Here is a 1,908-nt window from a genome sequence, read left to right on the forward strand (position 1 = left end):
GGCCCCTGTTATAGAAGGTAAAAAGGCCCTGGCAATTCAGTGCAGCCATAGCTTGCATTGAACATGTCTCACCCTAGTTTTCCAACCCCTTGTTTTTAACATATTAAATATTCTTTTATCCTCTTTTTAAACAACTTTTATTAACTTTCTTGCGAATATGGCGCGCAGACATGTCTATTCGACTACATCCCCGTAAAGGGTTTGACATTAATGGAAGATAGAGATAGTTATGGGTCTTGAATGAAGATACCTCTTATGGTCTCATCTAAGTTTGTGAAGTTACAAGCAAATGTCCCGTGATGAAAAAATGTTGTACAAAAATTACATATTACATTAACAAGTAAAATTTCACCCGGTCACAGCGTTATAAGAGTGTTGATAATACATGACATGATGATGTGAAAATTTTGTAAAAAAGGATACAGCTGTTACCCAAAAATTTGGTATTTTAGCTATTAAATCAGACCGCTTCTGGAAAAACGGTTGGCGCAATTTGTTATATTTCTGTTCTACTTTTAAAATTTCTTCACTAGCTTGTTCATTCAGTCTGTCTATCTCATTTTGAACCTCGTCTATCTGCTCGATCGCCTCTTGTTGTTCTTTGTCTGAAAGCATATCAAATGTTTATCTTTCTTTTGCTTTGGGTTAATTTCAACATGCCGCACAGTGACGTCATAAAAATAATTTTCAAACCTGCTTTCGGTTTAGGAAATAGGCGATCAAAAACTCATTTTTTAATGTAGTCAAGTATTTCCACGTTAAAATCAATTCTCTTAATGATACGCATTAAACAAAAATGAAATGACCATGCAACATAAATGTTTCACAAAGAAACATACAATCACAAAAGAAAATCGTGCTCGTCGTTCTCTCGTTCGAGCATGGTATTGAAACAAATTGTGATATATCAAAAAATTAACAATAATAACTTAATAATTTTATCTGCAGAGCTTCAAAAGGTATTGTTCTAAATATTTATTAATTTTATTTGTCTTACCGGCCTGTTCATCGGCATTTTCAGCGCCGTTCTTTTCTTCGGTCTTAGCTTGTTTTGCAGTGGTAGCCATCTTTTCGCGAAAGAGAATGACTGGCGCATGCGCATTTGAAAGAAAACTACTGCACGCGATAAATACAAACAGTAAGCGGCAATTTCCGGGATTTTTCGTATGCATCAAAGTACGTGAAGTATGCTGATTAGTCAAGCGAAAATAAGGGGTCACGAAAAATAGGCCAAGTTCAGGGCGGCACGACTGGTAGTCAAAGGCGGCAGGGGAACTGCCATGTTAGGGAACTCATTTTAATTAGAGTGTATGTCTAATATACACTATATATATTTACTGGTGCCTGCAGATATTTGGGTGGATGTAGTAAGGGTATCCCCTCCCGTAGACTCTTAGGTTTAAATAAAAAAATACAAAACTACCGATAAAACAAACAAAAAAATGTTCCACCATCTATGCAGCATTTCCTACATAGAAAATCTTTTAATTATGAATTGGCGTGGGATTTTCCTTATCTATTATTAGTGTTGATGACGTCATTTGTATTTGCCTGGGTTAACTGTTTTGGTTCATTGAATTTTTGTACATTGCGCGTAAACTGCACAGTTTTTGTCAGACACGTTTTAATACGATGGTGAAAACGCGATGGTACGATGACACGATGATGAAAACACGATGGTACGATGGTGAAAACATGATGATACGGTGAAATCGCGATACCAGTACGATGGTGAAAACGCGATGGTACGATGGTGAAAACGCGATGTTATATAGTCAAACATAAAAACACGTTCCCTGTTGTCACAATATAATCAGATAGCCTCGTGTTTCGATGCTCTTTCTATTGCATAGTTTGTGGAGAAAGTTATTCGTATTCAAGATTTAAGGACTTTTTCAGTGGAAATCA

At 36.3% G+C, this 1,908-nt stretch overlaps 1 protein-coding gene across 1 annotated transcript; it reads right to left on the reverse strand.

Annotated features, from left to right (window-relative positions):
- Positions 1–423: 423 nt before the first annotated feature.
- Positions 424–1,156, reverse strand: LOC132758728 (protein SET-like; the record flags this gene model as incomplete). The annotated part of the gene is given in 2 exon segments (XM_060750428.1): positions 424–605; positions 998–1,156. Coding segments are annotated over 2 exon segments (252 nt in total), but the record flags the coding sequence as incomplete, so codon positions are not given.
- Positions 1,157–1,908: the final 752 nt, after the last annotated feature.

The sequence above is a fragment of the Ruditapes philippinarum genome, unplaced genomic scaffold, assembly GCF_026571515.1.
Source record: "Ruditapes philippinarum isolate M1 unplaced genomic scaffold, ASM2657151v2 ctg22524_1_1_1_1, whole genome shotgun sequence".
Lineage (NCBI taxonomy): Eukaryota > Metazoa > Mollusca > Bivalvia > Venerida > Veneridae > Ruditapes > Ruditapes philippinarum.